Source organism: Anthonomus grandis, chromosome 10, assembly GCF_022605725.1.
Source record: "Anthonomus grandis grandis chromosome 10, icAntGran1.3, whole genome shotgun sequence".
In the NCBI taxonomy this organism is placed as follows: Eukaryota; Metazoa; Arthropoda; class Insecta; order Coleoptera; family Curculionidae; genus Anthonomus; species Anthonomus grandis.
The window spans coordinates 29,134,213-29,154,556 of NC_065555.1; the positions used below are offsets into that span (position 1 = coordinate 29,134,213).

Sequence of the window (20,344 nt, forward strand, 5' to 3'; positions counted from 1 at the left end):
CAATGAGAAGGGTGGGGGAAGATCATGAATACTGCAACCTTTTTAATCGCCCTGTACTCAGATTCTTTATTAAAGGTAATTCAAGTGGGTACTCGTTTAAAAGGAAATTAAAAGGGCTTTCAAAATATGCACCTGTCAATGTCACTTTGTTTTCAGTGAAGTCGTCAGAGGGCGTTGTTTAACAAAGACTGGGTTTTTAGAGATTTTCTCTAAAAAGTTAAATGCAATGATATGATTTTTTCACTGCGGTTTCAAGTTTCTTAAAACATACTAACAAACCAGTGAAAACCGCGTTTCGATATCTCCATTTGTTTTCGAGTAATTTTAAAATAACCTATTTTTCAAATTTTAAATATTATTAGCAATATTAGGGCGGTCTTTGTGACAGAATATTATCAAAAATTACTGAAAATTATTTGAAAGCTCATAATCCTATTTCCACTTGAAAATATAATTGGCAATCGAGAATCTCCGAATATGATTTATTAGAGCATTATTTTTTAATTCTATTTGAATATTACTATTATATCAAGAGGCCTATGGAAATATAAACAGAAACAAAGGATTGGAAAATGTCATTTAAAGTTACTTAAATTGACAGTTGTCAGTTTTAAGTTATTTCTTATGTGTAAGTGTTTTTTTACTACAAATTAATAAGTTTAAAAATGAAAATTCCAATGAAGTAGCCTATAATATGCTAGCAGTTTATTTCGAATGCAATCATAACTCAACGGTTGCCTCTCGAATATATGCTATGTGGTATCCAGAACAGAGACATACGAAAAAGACATTTGTAAGATTAGCTACTCGGTTGCGAGAAAATGGCAGTATCCATTTACCTCTTAACAGAAAACGTCGCTCTGGACGATCTGAAGAAAATATTGTTAATGTGCTTGCTTATATTGGATTATACCCTCACATAGGAATAAGGCAAATTTCATTGGATTTGGGCATTACGAAATCAACTGTGCATAACATTTTAAGAGACCACAATTTGTTTGTTAAAAAGTTGATAACTAAATTTGACTATTACTAGAATCGAATATTAAAAAATATATATTATTGATATTTTTTACCTAATTTGAATGTTATTTTAGGTTGCATCCATATCATATGGTGCTGCATCAGGAATTAACAGGAACCGATTTTGATAGACTTGATTATTGTATCTGGTTTAGCAATATGATGGAAGAAGATCCCCAGTTTGTCTCAAACATTCTATGGACAGACGAGGCAACTTTCATCAGTGTTAGTAGTGTAAATTTAGATAATATGCACTATTGGGCTCCGACAAATCCCCACTGGATGAGAGAAGTGCAGTATCAGGGTCGGTGGTCTGTTAATGTCTGGTGTGGGATAATGGGGGGAAGAATTATTGGTCCATACATTTTTGAAGAGGTCCTCGATGGACACACCTATTTAGATTTTTTACATCACTTGCCTTGCCATTACATATATCACTTGCCTGTACTGCTTGAAGACATCCCAATTCAAACCCGTGCAAGGATGTTTTTACAGCACGATGAATGTCCCGCGCATTTTGCGATAAATGTGAGAAATTTTTTTAATTTAAGGTTTTCTCATAGGTTGATTGGTCAAGGAAGTATATTTCCTTGGCCCCCGCGATCTCCTGATCTGACTTGCCTAGATTTTTATTTGTGGGGCAGACTAAAGGATATCGTTTACCAAACCAGAACTACAACACGAGATAATATGATAGCTAGAATCAGAAATGCGGTAATAAGCGTATCAGTTGCCGAAGTGGAGGCTGCAGTTCACGTTACTTATCGAAAAGTACGCGACTGTATTAGTAACTATGGTGGACACTTCGAACATCTTGAAAGAAATTGATTTAGTTATATGTTTTATTTTTATTTATTTTATATTTAGTATTAATTTGCGCTATTTGTTATAATTGTTTAGTCAGAAGGATTTTGAAGATTGAATAAGAGGTAAACGGATACTGCTATTTTCTGCTAACCGAGTAGCTAATCTTGCAAATGTCCTTTTCGTATAATGTCTCTGTTCTGGATACCGCATAGCATATATATTATTCTAGAGGCATCCGTTGAGCCTTTGAAATAAACTGTTATCAAGTCAGGGGAGTTTAATTTTTGTAACGTTTTTTTTTCAGATTGATCGGCGTTGCCATTCGCCTAAAACGTCTAATAGGCGATCTACCGTGAATCACCCTGTATATTAATGCGACTCAATATATGTAAAAACGCTAAGACAAACTTATTCCGACTTATCTAATCTGTAAATTCCTGCTAATTCTTAATCATTTGTTAAATTAATTATAGGTACTTATATTTAAAATTTAAAAAATAGGTTATTTTACAATTACTCGAAAACAAATGGAGATATCGAAACGCGGTTTTCACTGGTTTGTTAGTATGTTTTAAGTCTTCGAAACTGCAGTGAAAAAATCATATCATTGCATTTAACTTTTTAGAGAAAATCTCTAACAACCCAGTCTCTGTTAAACAACGCCCTCTGACGACTTCACTGAAAACAAAGTGACATTGACAGGTGCATATTTTGAAGGCCCTTTGAATTTCCTTTTCAACGAGTACCCACTTGAATTACTTTTAATAAAGAATCTGAGTACAGGGCGATTAAAAAGTTGCATTATATATGATCTTCCCCCACCCTTCTCATTGGAGATATGAAGAAAATTCTTTAGCCAAATCAAGGCAAAATTAATGAAGATTATTCTGATGTTTTCAAAATGGTACCTAATACTGGCTATTTTAGACGAAATTTAATTTTTTTGAAATTACTGTACAGTTACGCCCTCTTGTGGTAGTACTTAGGAACTTGTAAATATTTTCCAGCCATTTTTTTTGGCCACTTTTCATAAGAATTTTTTTTTTTTAGCGCTGTGCGATGAATAGTTTTCGAGATACAGCCGGCGTCCTTTCTTATTTGGACACCCGGTACAATATTTACCGTATATTAATGTGCATCGAGTTATTCGAATCGATCTTAAATCCCCCAGACCAACAGCAATCTGGAATATCTTCGATAGAAACACACAGTAATTGTGGCTTATCCAAACTGGACCAATGGAAGGGCGTATAAGAGTTAGGCAAAGCTTTAAGAAATGATTTTTGGTTGGACGGAGTTTCACCCTGCAAAAGTTTAGTCAATTAAATTCATAAATTGCTATATTAAAATGATTGTTATACGTACGTTATTTTCTTTGACTAAATAGGACTGCGCAAAAACTAACTTATAAGAGCTTCTATTGTGCAACTGGTATCTGGGAGAAATAGATATTATATGGGTCCCTCTATATTTCCCCCTTCCTTGTCTTACTTCAATACCAACTATAAAGACCCTATCAGACTTATCCCGGATGGTTACATGTAGTTTTCTATGTTGAGTGCCTTTTCGAGCATGGAAGTTTGAACACCACTGTAAAAAAATTTAATGTTTTAATTATTATAATTTATAGAGGATGTCCAAGTAGGGTGGAGCGACAGTATAAGATTTTTTTTTTGAAAATCAAGATGCCTGGCTTTAGGAAAGATGTGCTTGGGAGTAAGAAGTTATTTGCTTTTTTGTTTTTTTTTTTCTACTAGCATCGCCTCCACCGCCACAGGTTACCAAAAAACTTTATTAAGTAAACATTTATTTCTCTTTTAAAAAGGCAACACAATTTAAAACCTTAACTAAAAAAAATATAATAATTTTGCGACATATTACACTACTTTGAAGAAATTTTTTTTTAGTCTCAAATGTTGGTATTATGGACCGTGACTCTAATTTACTTTTTATTGCCCTATTTCTCTCTCATAATCACAAACTGTAGTAGATACATCAGTCACCATTTTGACGGCTCTTTCCACAGCTTGTGTGTGTGGCAAGGGTAATCTTTTAGGGGAGACCTTAAAGAGAATTAAATGAAAAATATAGCCTTGTATATTGTTTCAATTGTCCCGGAGACGGGGACAGTTTGAACACATACCATGGACAGTTGAAACACCATTAAGAATAAAGAAAATATTTATTTAAATACTGAAATAACATTCAATTTAGAAATACGAAGAAAAAACATTGATACATATAATTTTTACACTTAAATAAAACCAAATTTTTATTCAAAAGTTTTAAACAACATAATAATTATCCTAATGCTGAAATTGAAATAAAGATAAATTAGCAAAGTAGAATATTTATTCTGACATGCAGTTATGACAGATATACAAATCTTCTTGACGAGTGCATTCTACATATGATTATTAGTGGCAATCAATGCATTGCACCCATTTTTCCCCTGAACAGCTATTTCTATATGATTCCAAACATACTAGACAAAAACAGTCTTCATTGTCACTGCTGCTATCGTCCTGACTATTCTGTTGACAAGTTTTTTTGGACACTGGTGTTTTTGATATATTTTTTGGATCACCAATTTTTTTTTTCACTTTCTTCTTTTTTTTGCTTCATATTCTTGTTTAATAGCAACTTTTTCTGGTGTGTCCGTATAAGTGGTAGATTTTCTACTTTTGCGTTTCCCTGTAGTTTTCCGAGGAAGAGCTTTTGGTAACGGCCTTATTAGCTTAGGTGAAAACACATCCAAAGAGAGGTTAGAGGCTGACTGAACACCTGCAGATGCAACTGGAGGCGGGGTGCTTGATGGCTCCAACGAAACAGTTCCGCTCGTTGACGCTCTTGGAGAGTTAGAATTTACTAATTTTGGAAAAGAATCAGTGCTGCTTAAATCTTTATTCTCTCTTGAACCTACTGCCTGGACTTCTTGGGGGATATTCAACTGCACATTTTCGGGAGCAGGTCTGTCAGTTACATATGATGGAGCAAAATCTAAAGCCGTAAAAATATCTCGATTAAACGGCCATATACCAGTGCACTGGAATCCAGCAACAATATTAGATTGTGTTAAAACCATATAGAGACTCTGTTTAACGATGCTGGGGATGTCATAAATTGTCATCGTTTTGCCTCGGTTGTTTCTTATCCAAGAATCGCAAGTTGAATTTACAGCTTTTTTAAATGGACCATAAATCGATCGATCCAAAGGTTGTAGTTTATGTGAACAGTGTGGGGGAAATGAGAGGACAACAATGCCGTTTTCTTTGCAAAAGTCCAAGCATGGTATGCTTACATGAGATTGATGGTTATCTATTAAAAGCAAAACTTTATTTTTAATTGAACTGTTGGTATGTTTTTGAAAGTGTCTTAAGTATAGCAAGAATTCATCTTCTTGCGTCCATCCACTAGCATTTCCTGCTCCAATGCACCCAGGTAGACCGTCACGAACGAAATGATCCTGATATCTTAATCTTGGAAAGATAAAGATTAGTGGGATGCTATTTCCAATTGCATTTACCGCTATTGCCACTGTAACCAAAGTGCCCCTACTTGTTTGCGTCCCTTTTCTGCTACGATTTTAACAGGTTTTTGTACCGTCTTAACACCGGTTTCGTCTATATTATTAATGTCCTTCGCTTGGAGTTTATATCTGTCTATTACCGTGGCAAGATTGTCAAAAAAAAGTTGTACATCTGTTGGGTTAAAACTGGTCGCTCTTCAAAGGCTTGTAGAAATGTAGGTCCGGAAGGTTTTACTCCAGTTTTCATTGACGAGACGTGGATTTTTAGAAAGGGATCATATCGTAGTAGCTGGCAAGATGATACCAAGCACACGGATTCAAGGAAAAACAGTAAAGGTAAAAATTATCTGGTTATCTTTTTAGATTTTTTTAAAAATAAAAACTATTGCCCTTTTAAGGGTCCTCTAACTTCATAATTTCATCTGTTTCATAGTTTCATATAATTTATCTAATATAAGACAATATGAGGGAATTTAACTCCATACACTACTCGTATGTGCATGGAACATTACTTATTAATTATATTAAATTTATGTTCTGGAAGAATGATTTCTAAAAGAAGAGAATTGAATTATCTTTTATTTTTAAGGTCATCGTTATATCGTGGTCCTTCATCAAGGGTGCAAATTTAATATTCAAGAGTGGATTAAAGACGGGAGATTATCATGACAATATGAACAGGAAAAACTTCGAAAACTGGTTTAAAACTCAGCTGGTTCCAAATCTTCCCCCAAAGTCATTTATAATCATGGACAATGCAAGTTACCATTCTGGTTTATTAGAAGAAATCCCGAGAAAATCTTAGACAAAGCAGAGACTGACCGAATGGTTGAAGAAAAAGAAACATGAAAGATAAAATATGGAGTATTGCACGCAGAAACTGGTAACTAGATAAATTAGCAAAGTAGAATATTTATTCTGACATGCAGTTATGACAGATATACAAATCTCTTGAAAGGCTTGTAGACCTGGGGACAACAGATTGATAGTTCAGAATTACGTTTCATAAACCTGGAAAACCAATCTTCTCCTGCCAATGAGCTTTTAGTCCATGTATTCGGCATATTCAATGAATATTTTACGGCTATTTGGTAGGCCAGTTTACGTATTTCTTTTGGTGATAGACCGTAAAATATTTGAGATGCCTTTATTATGTATTTAACAATGGATTTTTCCTGCTCAACGTTAAATACTCGTTGTACGCACCTATATCCCATTGTTATAGTTTCAGTGGACCCTTGTTCAATAGATTCTTTCTTTTTCTTAATAAATCTGCCTAATGTAACACGATTCAGTTCAAACCAATCTGCCGCAGACCTTACGGATGCTCCATTTTCAATAACCTCCCTATACGCATTTTCGTAAACCAAGTTGGATTTGGTACCTTTATTTGTTTTCCTGACCCTTTCACGTGGCATTCTATAACAAAATAATAGCCCTTAGAGAGTTTGTTACAATCAGTTAATCAGTTTACGCAAAAATAATACCAAAAGCCTTCTATAAATTATGTTTCAACCGTCCCCGTAAAATTATTTACATCTTGTTTCAATTGTCCCATTCAGGTTTTTTTTTGGAAAAATATTATTTTTCTTTAAACTCTTTAATAGTTAGTAACAAGTTTAGGCTGCTAAACCTAAGCAAAAACGAAAAAAAATTATTAAAAACAAAAAAGTGGTGTACTTACACTCAAATTTCTTGTTTCCACACTTTTTAGATGAAACGTAAAAATTACTTTGTTGACATAAAATAAGAGATCCGAGCGCAAACACACCCACTCTGCTCAACTGCTAGTTTCACACTGTCGAGCAGAAATGTGGAATTAGTCAAACCTTGTGAGGCTGCGTACACGAGTTTTTACCTTCGCGTCTAAAAAAATGGCAACTGTTTCAACCGTCCCCTGTTTCAATTGTCGCCGGTCTCCCCTACATATGAAATCATGGATTCAAAATTTTAGTTGACAAGGATCGGTTTTAGCCCTGGCCTTCAAAATTCTGCGATGGGCTAGCTGCCTTATATGCCTGCAAACATCCCACAACATAGATAATATTATATTTTCCGGGTGTAATTCCAAATAAACCATTCCTGTCTATCACTTTATGAACGATTTTTTTAAAGTCATCTGACAAATAATTGCATAGCAGAAAAATTTTGAAAACGTGTTTTGCGCCATGAATGCATGAAGGTTCGTTTTAATGAAAAACCACATAGGCTCATACACTTTAATTATGAATGTTACTAATGTAATTAAATTTTGAGTTGGATTTGCGGTGCTAACATATAAACGTAACAGTCTGTTCGCAGTAGTCAATCATCGGGAATGGACTAGTCGGCCTGGTTCACGTTTTGAGAGAGCTTCGGAGCAGTAGCCGTTTTTAATAGCTAAATATAATTCGTGAAGGTATTTTTGATCCTTACTTAATTCGAAGTTACTATCAATACACGTTATTTTAGTTAATTCTAAGATTGGTAGCGTTTCGCAAATGATTAACAGCTTTTCAATAGCCCTACGAAATGCTCAAGGTCCAGTTGTTTCCCGTCGAGGTATTGAAGTAAATGCCGCAGAGGACGCTCATTCGCATGCAACTGGCAGATAAACCATTGCAGGGGTCGCTTAATGCTTCTTTCCAGTAATGAAATAATTCCTCCTTTTGTTCCTACAATAGTGTTTGTTCCGTCGCAACCAACCACTTCTAAACTATCCAACGAAATTACACGGTTATTTAAAAATTCGGTTAAAGAATTCAAAATGCTCTTGGCAGTTCCAGAAACAGTTGGAGACATATGGCCAATATAGTTTAAACCGGGTTCTTATAACAAAGTCATATGGGGTCCGGTAAAGTTAAAGGGACGTCTAATAACCAATTTTTTTTGAAAATTTTTACAAAGAATGTTGAGGGTGGTCAATATATTGATAAAAAAGTGAGGATGATTGGAAAAAATACAAGATTTGGAAATTATGAAGCTTTTTCTACATACGTTAAATACGTAATTATTGCCAGCTTGCACAAGGTTTTTTAGCTCTTGATTTTGCTATAGTTAAAAAATATATATATTGGGGCAATTTTGGAACTTTTTGGGGGCTATTATTGTAAATTTATATAATTTTTTATCGCTCTGTACCCCTTTTAATTACATATTTTGTAATTTACACAGAAGAAATATAAAACAACAACCTTATTGACAAAAATGGCAGTGGCTTCACCATGTCCCCAGTAGTATTTTTTGGTTTTGTCTGGAACACTTTTTAGTTGGATGGGTTGGCTGTGGACTCAATTTTAGATAATAAAGGCATAATATAGTTAAGTCAAGCTTATCAGGCGTACCAATTTTCAGAAATAAAAAATTTCGCTCCACCCTAATGTCCAGTTTTAAAACATGGGGATATTGAAAACCATTAAAGATACAGGGTCGACCAAATGGGAAAAAAGTTGCGCACTCAAATGCCTCTAAATAATCTGTCATCTACTTCTTTGAACTCGGAATAGCAACAGAGGGAAGAAAGTTAACAAGTGCATTTAATAAGATCCTTTATATTTTTTATTATAAAAGATACAATATCAAAGTTTTCAGGGTGGGGGTTGGGTTGGTGATCATAAGTTTGAAAATAGAGCACAAGTACAAAATATAAAAATATATAAGTCCAAAACACCATCAAAAATATACGATACAGGAAAACGTCATTGGTTTCAGTTACACTCTGTTATACAACATGCCCAAAATCAGGAGAACCAGTACAGGGATCTCCGCAAACATGAGTTAGATATAAAGTTGGTTAAATGGAAAGAATTTTGCGGTTTTGGGTGCCCAATAACATCCGAATTCAATCACGAGTTGTTGTGTTACAATCATCTAGTGATTCAATCATGTTTTAGACCTTTTTTTAAGCTTTATTAAATATCTTCGATGCCTCAGAAGAAAGTAGGCTTTGGAAACAAAATGGTCATCATAGACAAGCTTTTCCATGTTTTCGTGTCAAAAATATTTAAAAAAATCAATGTAAGGCCTACTTAATACAACTAATGCTGGCTAATAAATCCAGTCAACAACGTTAAGAAACAATAACAATACATAACATGAGTACAAACAATAACAATAAATAACCAAAAAACAAGGTAACAAAAAAGAAAAAAAATAATAGGATCTACGTCGATAGCAGATGTTCAAAAAGATTTCCTTTATTTTCTAAGCATAAATAGCATTTCCTTATTGTGGATACCAACACATTATTAGGCATCATTGGTGTTATATTCTCAAAAGCTTCGAACACCAATTTTTCACCATTTCAAAATTGTTATTGTAATTTTCAATACAGCTACCCCCAAAGAAATAAATAAAAAAGAGAGCAATGTCGGGGGAACGTCGAACGAATGTCGAGTGCCACAGTGTTTTGTACAAGGGACAAAATTCAAAATTTACAGTACAGATTTTTTAAGTTTTATAGCGCTACGTTTAGGGAAATCCCTATAAAGGACGATAAAAGTATTTATAATTTTTTTAATTTATACATTATTGGGAAAAAGAAATCGCATTTCAAAATTGGTTGTTGCCAATAATGTGCTATTTACAAAAATTAAGTAAAGGCCAAAATTAATGGTTTGGACATTTTAAATAGGCGTGTAAAAGATTTAAGTCATAAAATGCAATGAAAACTATTTTTCCGTGATTACTTGTAGTATAAAACAAAAGGTAGCAAATATGGTATCATTGTTTTTAGAATATTATTTTCTATCGAAATACGTAATAAAATACCAAGTGTCCCGTTTAAAATAAGAAAGTTAGTGTCACTTCCTGTTAAACCGGAAGTGGTGGAAAACCATAGAAAATGTCAGAAGATGCTCTTATAACTTCTATTCGATTCGATTAATTCTATCGATATATCAAATTTCACTTGTTTATCTTAAAAAGTTAAAAAGTTATTAAGTGTTCCCTTTTTTCTGTGTCACCCGGTATATATATAAGAAAGAAAGAAAGAAAGAAAATGTGCTATATTACGTAAGAATAATCTTGTGTACAAGCATCCTACAAGCTAAAAAAACAAAACACAAATACAATTTCAAAAATTGACAAAACAATTAACAAAATTAAACACAAGAAGACAAAACTTTTTGAACATACTTAAATTAAAGATAACTAAATAAAACAATCAATTACTAAATAAAGGTAAACTTGTTGACAAAACTAGAGAAGAAAAAAGGAAAAAAAGAAAACTTTCCAACATGTCCAAGGTTAAAACCTATCATTAAAAAAGTCATCCAGGTTATAATATGCCTTAGCCAATAAAAGCGACTTTAATTCTCTCTTAAATTTCTTAACATCCGATATATGTCTAACACGCAGAGGAACATGATTGTAAATTTTTTTACTTATGTAAATTAATGAGTTTTTGGTAAGGGAAGACGTAGGAATAGGTAGGGGAACATCATTTACACGACGAGTCAAATGGCCAGTGTCAGAGGGTAGTTTGGGAATTTTATGAATAAGAGAAGCTGTTTCTAAGATAAAGAGTGAAAAAAGAGTTAGGATTTTTTCAGAAATGAAGAGGGGTTTGCAAGAATCTCTTAACTTAGCAGAACACAGGTATCTAACTGCTTTTTTTTGAATAACAAAGATAATGTTAAGTAGCCCCTTATTGGTTAAACCCCAAAAAGGTAAGCTATACCGAATATGAGATTCAATAAGTGAAAAGTACACTGAACGTGCAACCACCCTTCCCAGCTCTTGTTTTGCCATTCTCACTGCGAAACATCCAGAAGATAATTTCCCAGCTAAATGTAAAATATGATCTTCAAACCGAAGGCGACCATCAATGGTAATTCCTAGGAACTTGCAGCACTCTTTATTCTGCAAGAGGGAATTTTCGTCACACATCAGACCCTGAACATCGCACTTAAACCCCATAATAGACGTCTTTCTTACATTAAACACGAGCCTGTTGGAAGCACACCACCCTGATAAAATCTGAAGGTCTTCAAGGATACAAGTCTTAATATAGTCAGAATTTTTATGGCTCCATAGTATGGTGGTATCATCAGCAAACTGAACCACCTTGCCCTGCAGTTTCAATGAACTCAAGTCATCCACATACAGTAAAAATAACAGTGGTCCCAACACTGAACCCTGGGGAACGCCGCATTTTAGGGATCTAGAAGCAGACAAACGCCCAGACACTGAAACCTTCTGAGTACGATTTGATAGATAGGACTCAAGCCATCGCAATGCTACGCCTCTAAAACCATATTTATCGAGCTTAGATAACAGTATTCCATGATCCACACAGTCAAATGCTTTGGATAGATCACAAAACACTGCCGCCGATGACTCTCCAGAATTCAAGGACACATAGACGCTCTCCAAAAAGCTAAAAACAGCATCCTGAGTCCCTTTACCGGCTTGAAATCCAAACTGATTTGCAGACAAAATGCCATTATGATGTAAAAAGGACAAAATTCTGCTTTTGGCAAGTTTTTCAACTATCTTAGAGAGGGTAGACAAAATAGAAATGGGACGGAAATTACAAGGCTGATCCAAATCTCCACCCTTATGAAGAGGGATAACCACTGCCTCTTTTAAACATGAAGGAAAAATGCCATTATGTAAAGAATTGTTTATGGCAGAAACTAAAGCATTTAAGGCTGAATCAGGCAAAAAGAGTAACAACCTCGAAGATATCCCATCAGCTCCAGATGATTTATGGTTCTTTAGGCGTTTGATTTCATTTTTTACTTCGGTAAGTTCGACAGGATGAAAGAAAAATGAATGCTCAACCGACACTTGTTGAAGATAGTGTAAGGGATCAATGTTACTACGAATGCCCTTGAGCAAGATATTAGGTTATATATCACAATAATAGTCGTTTAAAATGTCAGGTCTTAACTCCGGTTCCGATACTTTTCTATGGCAATGTCTAAAATCATTAATAATCGACCAACACTCTCTTTGCCTATTTGATGACATATTTAAGCGATCCCTATAATAATTAGATTTTGCTGCTTTAATTGTCTTTCTGTACATGTATATTATTTAGAAATTACATAAAAAGCCTTACATAAAAAAACCTTTTGTCCATAAACATTATATTTAACAGTCATAAAAAGCGTAATAAACCTTGCTTATAATAAATAAAAATGCTTATAATATGCAATGTTTTTTTTGCTCGAGTCTAAAAGGAAGTACGAAGTACTCAGTTATAATGAAATTTAGCTGTATTTAAATTTGGTTTCCGAGAGATACGGAGATTCCTTAGATAGCACGACATATTGTAGTTGTCATGTTTTTTCTTTGGTTCACTGATAACACAATTAATAAATAAATAAAATACGGACAATCTTTTTGTATACCGGCGATATCTAAGAATCATCCTTTTAGCCATTTGGTTTAATTGTTATAATAAGGTTGAAGTAGGATGTACTTAAATTCTGTGTATCTTGCTTTTTATTAACGCTTTTATTGTGTTTTTTATTGTTGAATATCTGAAATTATTCTTATAATTCTCTATCTTTCTTATAATTTGATTGTTTATTCAAGATTTTTACATTTTGAAAATTGAATTGGGGTACTTTTGTTCTGCAAGAGCCATCTTATTTTTTGAAGTTAAAATATTTACTGGTCTGACACTTTTTTATGTTCTGTAATTCTGGTTTTTATGTATCTCCCGATTTGTCCAATTTAAACTACTGCACAGTCTTATCAGGGAATTTTATAAACTACCCCACTCACTAGTTCTTTAAGAATAGGTGTTTTTTTGTGAAATGTACAATTGTTTTACGGTACTTTCACATTTAAAAGCTATCGTAAACTTTTCATTATTGAGTGTATGAATTTGTTTTTATGTTGTTAATGGCTTTTATCGTTTAGCTTGTGTTGGTGGTTTGTATTTTAAAATGTTGTTGATTAATTTTATCGGATACCCGTTTTTGAAAGTAATGTTTTTATGTGTTTAATGTTTTTTATGTGACAGTTCTAAGGCTCTATGTTTTAGGTTTTTTATTATGTTAGTTTTTTGTTTAAAAACATGCATAGACTGGAAGTTGAAAAGACATTCAGAAAAGGTGGGTTTGTAATACCAGCCCGTTTTAATGTTGTTTTAATGCTCTTATTAGTAATACATCCAAAAATGATATCTTATTATTTTTTCTATTTCAGTGGTGTAAATTGTAATTTAGGATGAAAAGAGTTAAAAATTTGAAAAACAGTTTGAATTTAATTAGTTGGGACACAAGTAATGATATCGTCCATATATCTTTTGAAGAAGGGAGCCTTAAAAGGTAGTTGTGACAAGCATTTATTCTGTAGTTTCAACATGAATATATCTGCATGAATATATCTGCCGGTTATAATGAGATCTTATTGCTCTTAATCTTTATTATTACAAATACTAATAAGTAACAGGTTTGGTTGCTTAAAACTAAATGAACAAAAGTATCCTTAAAATCTAACAATCCCCATTACCAATTTCTATGATTAAGCACAAGCAGTTATTTGGGAAAATGTACCGGAAAATTCGACACTATTAATGACGCAAAATAGTATGATTTAAGGGACGGTGTTATGATGTTATGTACAAGCCGTTACGGATGACATTCGTGAAGCAAAGCCGAAAAACTCAACACCAATCAAGCGAAGCAATCTCAATCAATCGATCAACATTTACCCCTGCTCTGTTAATATACGGATAGTAATTATATTCTCACGGACTCGGTTATTACCTGTCTTTCACCACTTTGAGAAGACAAGTAATAATTAATAAGCGCGGCTACTACCTGCCCTACAAAACACGAAGAAAGATGGGCCCAAACAACAGTTTCAAAATTAAATAAAACGGAACGGGACGGAACGATATCAATAGCAACGATTTTTCGATAAAGATCTTAATACGCGAGCTTTGAAGCGGCCGGTCAACTGTCAACAGGTGGCTCTTTACCTAACCCAATTCACACTGTCAACGTCAAGACAAAATTAAACGTAAATATTGAAAATTTAACGGTATTGAAATATGGAAAAATTACTGGTACTTCGCTCTAAAGGTATGCTACGACCTTACTGCCACGAATGTGAATCCTTGGTGGACCTGGAACCTTTTTATACCCATCGCAGGAATTTGGATGCCGACGACTCACGAACATCCTCGGAACCAATCGTTGAATAAAAATGCAATTGGGAAAACTTAATAAAAATAGAGTTTTTCCTCATGAAAACGGTACGGATTTATAGGCTATGACCTTATAAGGTAAACCAACTTAATTTCAGCTCTCAAACCGGGTATTTCTAGGTGAAAACAGCGGGACAAAAGCTGGCCACATGTGTACAAGAAAACCGGCTTTTCAGGAAAACCGCGGGAAACTGAATCATGATTTATATTATATTTTACCACACCGGGCATGCCCCTTCATTTAACAGGGCTTCCCAAGGTAGGTAAGCCTTGAAACTTGCAAAATAGAACATGTAAACAATGCAAAAGCATGAAAGGAAAATTTCATGAAAATAACCGGAAAACTGGAAGTATACTGATGAAAACCCTCTCAGTTTTAGGCATTTGTGGTTCTTTATTATCCTAAGAATAACCAGGGCTGAAAACAATAAGGCCAGAGACTACAACATAGTCAACGGAGAACTAGGCATAACCTATAAGAAATCAAACCTTTCTAGGATACTATCAGGCTAGAAACCTCTTTAAGTTAGTTTCTTTATGTATGTTTACAATTATAAACCCCTCATGACTCACAGGTAAAGCCTAAAATGTATCTTTTTGTTATGTAAATTATAAATTTAGAGGTTAAAATGTTAACGGAGCAAAATTATCTAAGTTGTCTTATAAAAGACCGCCTGGGCTTACCCTTATTACTATAAAATAAAGACAAAATCTTGTAACTTCGTTACAAGATATCGGTCACCTCTTCCATCTCCAAGTTTTCACACGCGCATCACAGTGGCTTAGTCTAAACTTTGGACTCATCCGTAAACAGAACGTGGCTCCATTATTCCATGTTCCAATTCAAATGATTGCGGCAAAAATTCAGGCAAGCTCTTCGTTGCACTCTGGTTAATTGAGGCCTAACAGCTCTAACTCTTGACCGCATACCACTTGCATGAAGCCTATTTCTTACAGTTTGTGTTGATATGCGCCGCCCTGTATCATTAAAATGAATATCAACGAGGTTCTGCGCTATCATTGTTGTATTTTGTGTAGCAGATCTTACCAAATTACGATCTTTACGAGGTGTTGTTACCCTTTCTCTTTGCGGATAAGGTTTTCTTGTCACCGGGTCAAGCTCTTGAGATCTCGTGATTAATCTTAATATTACCGAATGACTTACTTGAAGTCTTCGAGCAAAACTTCTAACGGAAAAACGTTCTTGATGTGAAACAACTGCCCGCATTACTTCCATTTGATTTAAATGTCTTCTTTGACCAACAAGTCTTCCCAATACATCAACATTCATTTTAAATAAAAAAAGTTGCAAATAAAAACAAAGTGAAACTTGAAGTTGAAGAAGTAATCCAAGTCATTTCATCCATCCATCCATTTCAAAGTGAAATTGTTTCGCTCAAGGCAAATGTCAAATTACCAATGAATACATTTCTCAAAGATTGTGTTTTTTCAAACAAAAAAAAGAATCTATCTGCTAAATATATTTTAAAAAAAGAATGTTTACTTACGAAATATTACTGTGTCTGTTTAATATTTTTCACCTTTGCTATTATAAATAATAGCAAAGGTGATTTAAAAATTGATAAAACTACGAGTGTTTTTAATAGTGGTCCTTATTTTGTTTTGACTAGTTTAACTTACTTGTGGCGTTCCATCCCAGACCACTCTTCTACCAACCCTAGCGTTAATGGTACTGCTAGCATCTTGGTCTGAAAAACTAAAAAGCATGGGCGAGACCATCCTGGCCTGTTCGTGTTCATCGAATTGACCAGCGGCTTCGGTTGATGTACCTGACTGCTTAAAAACTAATGGCAGACCTGTTTTATTTACGATCCAGTAGGGAGCAAAAATGTTTATCTAAAAATTAATGTATTAAAGTATGAAAATTAATAAAATAACTAAATAAGTACCTTAAGTTTGGCATGTCGATTAACCAAAATCTCCGCTGTAAGATATAGTTTGCGCTGTTTGCTGTCTTCCAATTTAATTCTACAGGAAAATTCTGATGTTCCATAGGGTATGATAATATTCGTGCATGTTTTAAAATTATCTATTCGTATTTCTAGATCGACAGTTTCGTCTGGATTAATCTATAAAACGATATAGATTTATAAACGATGTTTGCTAATCGAAATTTACTTACGCTGGTTAGAGCAGCATTCTGTCCAGCTTTAATAACCCCTTTTTCTTTAGAAATAATATATTGCATATCTACAGGCAGAAGGTTAACAATTTTTACGGTTGGATGAAGAAATATTCTATGGGCAGGTTGCTCCACTCTTGTACTTCTTTCTATTAGAACTTTTTCTTTTATTATTTCTGCACAAAACCTGTAATACAAAAAATAAAAATATTCTAATTAAAATAACAAGATTAAATAATACTGATTACAGGATAAGAGACAAATTAATATTTATGATTTAAATATCAAGAGTACCCTTTGCGACTATTTTTCCAAGAAATTTTGTTTGTAAAATGCAAATCGTAGATCAGAATTGATCTAGTCACCTTAGAATTTTAAGATATTTGAAGTTTTCAGTTTATTTACATCAAAAATATTTCAGAGTACAATAACGCAATGGCAAGGATAGAAATAAATCTAAATACCACAAAAAAAACTCATGTTAGTGGTGTAATAGGCAGTGGCGAAGCGTGAACTTTTTTTTCGGGTAGACAAACAATAAAAAATCGTTATTTAGAAAAAAATGTGTATTCAATATCATTCACTTTAATCAAATAGAGAATGAAAGCGCATGAAATATTAACTCAAAGAGAAAAATTATGTAGTGATATAAAAAAGAAAAAATAATTACTACTAGCATAAAAAAATAAATAGATAAAAATGAATACTACTTACAAAAAAACACAACTAAAATACAATTGCCAATATCGAACAGTCGTTCATAAATAACCATTAAAATATCCACTAAAAAAACCTTTTCTATAAACCCAAAAATAAAAATACTAATTATTAAATTACTATAGCACGCGCCCCCACCAAATGCAGATTCATCAAAACAAAACAAAACTGAAGATGTATTGTGGCCGCCCAGATCAAGCGTGTCCATAAACAATAACACCCTCAACAGCATATTAAAATAGCTGGTCGACTTCGATAGACAAAAGCTCGAATGTCTTTCCCGCGAGTAAATTTTGCATACGTAATAGGCTGAATGGTGATGCGGCCGGACCTCTGAGGGCTGTTTGATGCGTATTTGGTTCGATTAGATGCTCCAAATTTCGGAAGACAAATATCAATGTGTCTTGCTGGGGCTCGTATACATTAATTGGGTGTCAGCCCTGTATTTTTATCTTAATCGGTGCGGCAGGCGGGGCGCGCCTTCGGATTAATCATGTTTAGTAGTAAGGATAGCGACTACGTTCTGTGTTAATTTTTTTTTTAATTCAACAATTACATAAAATAATTACGTGATAAATTAATGACAAATAACTGGATAATTTTGGGTAGACAGTGTCTACCTTGTCTACTCGTACGCTTCGCCACTGGTAATAGTGTACTAATAAATGTAACATAGATCTAGGACATATTTTAACATTAGTCTAAACAAATTGTATTTAATTATTTCCTAATATGTAGGACAGCTTTTGTTATAGGTTTACTTTAGGAATAGTTATTATAAAAATATTTTTTAATATATTTTAGATAGTTTATGTCTGAGTGTGCATGTTTGATCTTTGAATGTATACATCGTATGATTGAGGTAATTAGGATCCAGTGTATTAGTGTCAACTAAAACTAAGAGAGTGCTACTATTAAAGGTCGATGTTGGACAGTTACTTAAAAACGCTGTAATAGAATGTAGTAAAATGTTCCTCAAAGTGGTTTTTTTTCATTCCTCCCATGCGTAGAACTGGTTATTAAATTATCCCTTGAACTGGATATTACAGTGGTATTGGACCTAATTATAAGTATACATGAGTAGACGAAATCCATAAATAGCTTAATTATTGCTATAATTAGTCACAATAAAATAAATAGTTTATTTAATGCAAATATAGATGTAAAAAATTATCAACTTGCAAAACACTAAAGCTTTATTGTAAATTGAGCAATTTAAGCATATCAAGATAAGATCATAATTGACTCATAATATATTCATTCATTGATTCATTTATCATAAAATCTTCTGATTTTACCTCCAATAAAACTAAATATGTTTACTGCTATATCAGACTGGAATGATATAATTTAATTGATTAATTAGTTAATTGCTGAATAATTAAAATAATCAAAATCAATAACCTGTTCAACAGTTATAACACAAAGTTAAAAACATTTATGGTATGCAATCGTCAAAAACAATTATCAAAATAAATAAACTAGACTATTATATTATTCTATACCTATTTCAATTATTCAAACACATCTTTAAAATATAGAGATGCCAATTAACAATAAAGTTTGAAAATAATTATAATTAAATGGGAACATTCAAATATACTTACAACAGAAAAATTCAAGCTTTTTGTTAGACGTTAGTATAGAGCAGAACATAGCAGTATTTTTTTTGATGATTTCATTTAGTTTATTTAGTTTTTGAGGATATCGAAGTGCTGGTGTGTAAGCAACATGATTAAATGAATAATATTTTAAACTGTGGGTTTGAATTGTAAAAGTGTTAAGATAATGTAAACAAAACATAAGGTTTTTATCCCTTTTTTAAAATTATCGTTATAAATATTTTAAGATTATTAATATATTTGTGCATGCTATTAAATGTTGTTAAAACTTGTTCTTTAAATTAAATGTTTCAACAACTATTAAATATTTTGGGTGTATTGAAAGATGTTAATATACTTAATATTAAGGTTAAAAAAATTGGGAATTTGAGAAATTGCTTGAACATCAGGACATGGTTGAGGGTGCAATATAGAAAAAAAAGATAGAAAATAGAAAATTATAGTTTTATTTTATAAAGTGCATATTGTAAACTGTACTTAGGTTAAGTTTTGTTTTATAATCTTTAAAATATAATAAAATAAAATTATTTTATTGTTATTTTTTCTTCTTCTTTTTATTATCACGTTTTACATATTGCATTCAGAAACACACTTTTATTGGCAACGTGAAAAACTCAAACCTAACTCGCGTTGACTATCGTTTAATTGATTCCAAGGTAAAAACTGACTAAAGAATTAAAAACTGAATGAATTGTCACAAAGCGCGTCCTTTTTAAAGCTCGATGGAACAGTTTTGAAATATTTAGTATTTCTTCATTGTTTTTGCCGAAAGATACCAATAATTTAAGAAAAATACTGACAGTCAAAGCAAACAAGTATACAAATTCTAGAAAATTTAAAATACAGGGATTTACAATAATATAACCTAAATTGGGGCCAAAATGGGGCCCTCAAACAAGATGAACTACTTGAAAACTAGACACTACAGATGAAAACATTAAACTTAACGTAAGTAGAACTTTAAGTAAACCTTAAGAATCGACATTAACTATAGAATAGTAAAATTACGAGTAAAATACTACAAAGACTACGAAAATAATTAACGTATTTACATTTTCATAATAATGTTATGTAATTTAAAGGAAAATTTTGGATAAAACAATTCACAGACTATGGACATATCGAAAAAATGCCAAAATCAGGAAGACCTAAAATAGTATATTTTGAATGGATAGAAGAATAAAGAGTATTAGTTAGCGAGATGAAAGTAAGGATTATCCAACCAAGATTAGTTGCATTGTTAGGCATCTAGTTAATACAAGGTTCGAACCAAAATATACCATAGCAACAATAATAAAGCACGTGTTTTAATTCGGTTGCTTTTCCTGGATGAAGGAGGTCTATTACACTTCATA

The 20,344-nt window shown here is 33.0% G+C and overlaps 1 protein-coding gene and 1 long non-coding RNA gene across 3 annotated transcripts in view; one reads left to right on the forward strand and one right to left on the reverse strand.

The window, feature by feature from the left end:
• Nucleotides 1-20,344, reverse strand: part of LOC126740856 (intermembrane lipid transfer protein Vps13D) — a 261,585-nt gene that overhangs the window by 56,826 nt on the left and 184,415 nt on the right. For both annotated transcript variants that reach the window (XM_050447025.1, XM_050447023.1), the window contains exons 43-47: nucleotides 16,651-16,837; nucleotides 16,418-16,597; nucleotides 16,149-16,364; nucleotides 3,196-3,420; nucleotides 2,953-3,134 (exon numbers count right to left, since the gene is read on the reverse strand). In XM_050447025.1, coding sequence (XP_050302982.1) covers nucleotides 2,953-3,134; nucleotides 3,196-3,420; nucleotides 16,149-16,364; nucleotides 16,418-16,597; nucleotides 16,651-16,837 — 990 coding nt within the window. The remainder of the gene's footprint in view (nucleotides 1-2,952; nucleotides 3,135-3,195; nucleotides 3,421-16,148; nucleotides 16,365-16,417; nucleotides 16,598-16,650; nucleotides 16,838-20,344) is intronic.
• On the forward strand, nucleotides 14,281-16,416 carry LOC126740864 (uncharacterized). The gene is made up of 3 exons (XR_007662042.1): nucleotides 14,281-14,555; nucleotides 14,628-14,766; nucleotides 14,882-16,416. It is a non-coding gene; the product is annotated as an uncharacterized LOC126740864 (long non-coding RNA).